At 47.7% G+C, this 6508-nt stretch overlaps 1 protein-coding gene across 2 annotated transcripts in view; it reads right to left on the bottom strand.

The window, feature by feature from the left end:
- Positions 1-1373: 1373 nt before the first annotated feature.
- LOC120810348 (teashirt homolog 1) overlaps positions 1374-6508 on the bottom strand; it is a 35099-nt gene continuing 29964 nt past the window's right edge. For both annotated transcript variants that reach the window (XM_040164828.2, XM_040164827.2), the window contains exon 3: positions 1374-6200. In XM_040164828.2, coding sequence (XP_040020762.2) covers positions 2668-6200 — 3533 coding nt within the window. In that variant the 3' untranslated portion in view covers positions 1374-2667. The remainder of the gene's footprint in view (positions 6201-6508) is intronic.

Raw genomic sequence — 6508 nt, 5'->3', positions numbered from 1 at the left:
ATCTGCCCTCCGCCTGTGTTTCCTTTGTCACCGAATCCATGTATCAACACAGCGAGGTGCAGCCAGATCGAGGAGGTGCGTAATTGCACAAAGACGCTCATGCTAATATCGCTGGGCAGGGTGAGTGTTTGTGACTCACTCAGCAGACGCAAGGCACATTGTGATGGTGAGGAATGGAAGTCAGAACGCTGCAGCATGGCGTCATCCAGGCTGCTGCTGTAAGTACTCCGTCAGGATCTTCAGACACGAGGGCGAGGTGAGAAATCAAATTCCCAATGCAGACCCTTATACCTGCGGGGCCGCCTGAGGAAGACAACCCCGGGGGCCCGGGGGTACCGTAGAGGTCAATGTGAACACGGAATCAGTATTAGCTCTGGGTAAAGCTAAATGTCGAGGCCGTGGCTCACGTTGAAAAGAAGGTAAGAAAACTTTTCTCGACACAAAGTGGAGAGAACAGAAGAGAGTGGAGGACTTGATTTGAGATGAGCCAGACGCTGCGTGACAAGTCATGCAAGGCGCAGCTCTGCAAGTAAAAAATACATTTTTCAGATGAGAACTATGTAATTTACATGGAGAAGCGATGGTTTCGTGCACCACATTACTCCTTTTTTGTATTGACCTTAGACAACGGCAACCTGGAAGTGGAAATCAAAAAGGTTCTAGCCATAAATGCCAACGAACAAAAGGGACACTTTATCCTTCAGTGTTGTTTCATCTGAAGAAATACACTCAAATGTGGGATTTGCTGCCCACGTGTGTGTTGGCTCGTGGCCCTGATGAATCATACAAGTGATGCAAGTGATCAACAGTTTGTGTCCGATAGATAAAAGGAGAAAAGGGGACAGCTTCATGTATCAAATGAAAGGTTTTGTTAATTATTGGATGCTTCGATGTGGCCAGGTCAGGAGGCTGTCAGGCAGCAGACACCCATCTGATTTTGTTCCAAGAAGACAGACAAAAGTGTACTGCCGTCATTAACACAACACTGATTCTTTCAGAAGGCCCTCCGAAGGCCAGTCACAAGCCTAGCATGAGTTCCTTACAGTACAATAGCCCCCCTTAGAGACTTATCCTCCCCGTCATCTTCATCATTATATAAATCATCAGCCGTATGATGTGGCTCAGTCATCAGTTGCAAGTATGACACAAGTGACTTTTCAAACACATAAAAGTTGGTCCCGTGTAGAAATTAAACTGTGAGAAAAGGGGCTTTTTGGATCTTACTTTAGAGCTTCAATACGACACCCTCCAAAATGTTTTATATGGACATGATGGCTTTATTCTGCCGCCAAGCAAATGCTATAGAGTGACATTTTATACATGTTGAGTTTGGTGCAGCACACTGATAAATGAACACACAACCACAAATGGACGACTGTTAACAACTGCTTTGGGGTTTATTTTACAATTGAGAAAGAAATTAAACAAACTAATCGTTGCTAAAAAGTTTTTTTTTTTTACAATATGGTCAATAAAACATTGAAATGTATAGTCATTGTGCATCGCTTATTTATTTTCCACACCATTTCATGCATCAAATTGGATGCAAGTATAATTAAAATCATTTCTGTAAACCAAGCCAAAGAAGCTAAATTTGTATTTTCTTTAAAAAAGGACATTTTGTAGCTCTATAGCATATATCTATATACACCATCTGTTTTTATTTTTTATCATTTTTTGTATATAAAATGACAATATAAAAGTTAGAGAATGCACACACCTTAAGATACAAAGAATGTTGAGCCGTTTCAAATGGTACGATATGTCTTATGGAGCACTGACATTTCACTGGTAATCATTTACATTTAACGGACTGTTCTCTTTACAGTTGAATAAAGCAACACAATTTAGAAAGAAAATGTTGTAACAAACCATACAACTGGAAAATTGCGATAAGGTGATACTTCACGACAAGGAAAAGTGTTTTGAGCAAACTTGCATACTGACGGCCATTCATTTTCACTGATTGACTCGTAACCAGAAGCAGCATTTCAGTTTTTCCAAATGTTCAGGTGATCTTTTTTCTAATACACTGACAGATTTATGAGCAGGCCATTCATCATCAGAAACATTGTAGTGACAGGAACCAAAAAAAGAAGAAGGGGGAAATGATGGTCCTTGATCTTCTCAAATCTGATGGATTTTGACAAATGCAAGATATTTCAAAACATGTTCTCTTTACAAATTCAGAATTCAACTGTCTAAGGTGCTACTTCAGTCTTTCAGGGTATTCTTTCATTCTTTTGGTGTATACATTTAATTTCACCTTCTTCATATCAAGTATTTTACAGTTTTCTCTCCCACCAATTATTTTTCCACTCGTCACTTTTACCTTGAAGCAGTAGTTGTATTTTTGCCATGAAAAGATTAAAATCTTGTGTTTAACCTTGATTCACTCAAATACATGCACAGACCAGACAAATAGCATATAAATATATTACAAAATAAGTGTAAAAAAAGCTTGGCAAAACCAAAACAAATCAACATGAAAAGACATGGTCCAGTCAGGCAGTTATCACAATAGGAGAAAATAATAATAAGACCGATTTTTTTTCTGGCGGCTCAGTTCGGCCCAGTGCAGTAACTGTGAACAATGTCATTTTAGTGCAATGAAATTCGAGTCAGTTCCACAGCCGTTAGTCTCTACTCTCAGCTCGAGGCCCCCGCTTAAACCTTCTCCATCTTGTCTAGCTTCTCCAGTTTCTCCAAAGCAGAGACATACACCAAGTGGTCCTCTGGAGACTTGCCGTGGGTCTTGCTGAGGTGCAGTTTGACTGCGTGCTTGCTGACGAATGTCCTATTGCAAAGTCTGCACTGGTACACAGAGCTCGTGTCGTCCTCTGCCGTGGTCAAGGCTGACAGGGGGCTGCCGAATGTCATTTTGTCTGTGATCACCTTTGGGGCAGCCTGCTGCTCCCGAAGGTGCTCAGTCGACAGTTTGGACAGGTCCTTCAAGCTGAAGCCCAGGTGAAACTCCAGGTGGTTGATGTAGGAGGAGGGAGTCCTGAACTGGGAGGCACAGTCACCACAGAGGAACACGGGCTGGCACGAGTCCATGTTCTTGAGAAACTTGGTGCCCCCAGTCCGTCTCAGCTGGTACTTCACATTAGCCAGCCAGTGGGATATGGTGGTCATGGAAAGGCCCGTGAACTTACAGATGTGGACCCTTTCCTGGGGGCCCAGGTCAGTCATGGCGTAGCGGCCCTCTGAGGTCTCCCTCAGGCTGGAGGCAAACTGTGCCTGGAGGATGAGAAGGTGCTGGGGATTCCAGTTGGATTGCCTCCCTTTCCTCTTCTGCACTGGAGAGAGGTCGTCCAGGGCATCTTCAAATGCGCTGCCGTCGGCATCCGACTTCTCTGAGATCGAGGAGGGAGTTGAAGATTTGGGCGTCAGTCTCCCGGTGAGGTTCTTCACCATATCAGAAATGTCCATCAGAGCATTCTCTCTCAGGGGAGAGGAGATGGAGTCAGGGAGGGGAATGAGGGGTTTGTTACCATTCACACTGTTGTTGGTCAAGAGAACACTGTTGTTGTTGTTGTTGTTATTGTTGCTATTGTTGCTATTGATGGTGGCCTTACTTTTACTGAGGTCTATTGGCTGGTCACTGCTTTCGTACAACGGATAGTGGTTGATGGGCTCAGCTGGCTTGCTGTGAGGAGTTGGGTTGAAAGCTGGCTTATCCATCATGCTGTTGCTGATTTTGTAAAGCATAGAGAGTGGATCTGCGGCCGGGCTTACTGGCTTGGAGGCCTTACCCAGGTGCGTGTTCATGATTGACTGGAGTGCACTGAGAGGGTTGATGAAAGGACTTTCCGGTGAGTGGTCGGTGATGATGCCGAGACTGTTGCCATTAGTTACTGGGGATTGGCACGCCTCAGAGCCGTTCTTTGAATGGTTGTTGTGGCCATCTACTAGGCTCTCTTTGGGCTCCTTCTTGCAGATGAGCTCTGAATCTGCACTGCCCGGGCTGATACTTCTTTTTTTACCCACAGAAAGGTCATTTGGGGATGCTAATTGTTCCCGCTGCTCTCTCAGTGCGGGAGAAGGGGATTTTGCTAGCGATGGGGGCCGACAACGTTCGAGGCTCACCATCTTCTCCTCCTTTTCTTTCTTCACGGTGGCAGCTTTCCCTGTCACTTTCTCCACAAGCTCCTCCATGGCAGTGACGTTGCTCCTGAGGAGGGTAGGGGAGGAGGGGCTCCGCGGGGAGTGAATGACTGAGCTGTGGTCAGTCACCAGGCCTCGCAGCCCACTGTTAAATATCGGCTGCATCTGGACACTCTGGACCATTGGGGGCAGAATGGTAGCAGAGTTCTTCATGGCACCGTGCAGCTGGTAGGCTGCATGGATGCTGGGGTAGCCACCCCATGTAGGTGTGCCTGTCTGGGCCTTGCTGATGGCACTGGATACTGTGTTCTCAAGGGATTTGAGAATATCTAAACCACCCTTTGGTGTCTCCTCCAGATCTTCTTCTCTAAGGTATTTATATGACGTGGTGTTAGTCTCCGATTTCTCACCTGGGTCATCTCTCTCCTCCTTGATTTTTCTCTCCATTGGCTCACCGCCTTCAACCTTTTCATCGTCACCTCCTTCCCTCTTCTCCTCTGAGCCAGAAGAGAGGGCAGGGGACACTGGCTGGGACTTAACGCCGCTGGGAACGGGGAGTCTGGTGGTGGTCGGCGGCAGTGGGATAGACTGGATTTTTTCTTCCACCACTGGATCAAAAACCAGCTGTTTCCCTTTCTTGGATGCAGAATTTGTGACCTTTAAGAAGTGACCGGTGACCATCATGTGGGCAGTCAGCTGTTGCAGTGTATCATGGGAGCTCCCACACTCCATGCATTTGAGGATCTGGGCTTTGCGAGCTTCAAACTGCCATGTGTAGCTCGCGCCATTCTGATAGCCATAGCGGTTGTTTGGCGTAACATAGGGGTTAGCTGCGGATTTTGTGTCTTTGCCAACCTCCCCAAGAGAAACATTACCACCACTACTGGCATGAACAGAGTCTGGGGAGCATGGGGAGACTATAGCGTCATGAATTGCTCGTTTTTTAGCAGAAGTGGAGACTAGTTTACTGGCCAACGCTGGCACTGGTTCTTTGAGAGGCACTTTCTGGTAATGCTTGGTCTTGATCATATGAACGCTGAGATCTTGCAGGGACTCAAACGAGTGGCCGCAGTACATGCACTTCAGCACCTTCTGGGCATCCTCCTTCCCCTCCATCTCCATCAGGGAGCGCTTACGTGGTTTGGACCAGCGCTTTCCCTGATCCTCCTCTTTGTCCTTGTTGTCATCTCGGTAGTGGCCCGTCTCGTTCATGTGCACCGTTAGACCCACCAGTGTGTCGTAGGCAGCGCTACAGTCTTTGCAGCGAAACTTGCTCGCACCGGTGAAAACAGAACCATACAGCTTGTTGTTCTGCCGGTAGAGCTGCACTGTGCTGAAGAGGCTCGGCTCTGGTAAGAGGTGGTAGGGGTTCTGCTGAAAAGTTTTGGCAAGTGCTGCCTGGTGCCAGTCATAGGCTACACCGCCGCCATTACTAGCCCCACCACTGCTGCTCCCACTGCAGCTGGTTGCACTGTGGCTGCTAACAAAGCTGGCTGCCGTGCCATTAGTGCTGCCGCTTGCGCTGCCCGTGTGGTTGACAGCGGTGCTGGAACTCCTGCCGTTATGGTGACTGCTGGCCACGTTGACCCCGCTGCTCTTGTTTGCGGTCGTAGTGACGGAGACAGGGGCGGTAGTGGCGGGCTCCGGAGTGGTGTGGGCACTGTTGACACTGCCAGCGGCGGCGGGCTTAGATTTCATGATGTCCATTGTGATGCTGGACCAAGAGGCATCTGAGATGAGGTTTGCATAGACGGCTTTCATCTGCGCCAGGCTATCCTGGAGAGAGAGGCCGTTGTTGGGGCGGAAGGGCAGAGCTGTGCCTTCCCTCTCCTGACCGTCCCTGGAAGAGGTGCTCTTGAAGTCTGTCAGCCGGTCGCTGGCATCACTGAGGGGAGACCCATATCCAGCGTCGGGGTTAGTGCCATTGCTGAGCGGAGAGTCTCTGTAACTAGGTGGCTGGCCTCCTTCCACGTCTTCTTCTTCTTCGTTGCACAGAAACTCAGTGTCCTGGCCGTCTAATGAGAGGCCGTCATCCTGCATGTGCTCTTCCTCATCGTGGTCGCCTGCCTTGAGCTCATCTTCGGGCATGTAGGCTGGAGAGAAACAGAGCAAGAGACAAAGGACAAAAAAGGGGGAGAAAAGAAGAGGAAGAAAAGAGGTCAGCTCAGTGAGATTAAAGATTTACAGCACACCAACAGGAGCGCTGTCAAAATAACATGGAATGAATACTCAATGATGGGAAATGTAGGCTTTTACTCTCAGCCAATGTTAGTGTGTGTATGCATGCATGAATTTGTGTGCATTTCACACACACACACACACGCACACACACATGTGGCACTGAAAGCCAGTGGTGAAAAAAGCCTCCAAGGGAAAAATAAATCACTGAGCTTCTGACAGT

Source organism: Gasterosteus aculeatus, chromosome 20 (genome assembly GCF_964276395.1).
Source record: "Gasterosteus aculeatus chromosome 20, fGasAcu3.hap1.1, whole genome shotgun sequence".
In the NCBI taxonomy this organism is placed as follows: domain Eukaryota; kingdom Metazoa; phylum Chordata; class Actinopteri; order Perciformes; family Gasterosteidae; genus Gasterosteus; species Gasterosteus aculeatus.
This window is presented reverse-complemented; position numbering and strand designations above follow the sequence as displayed.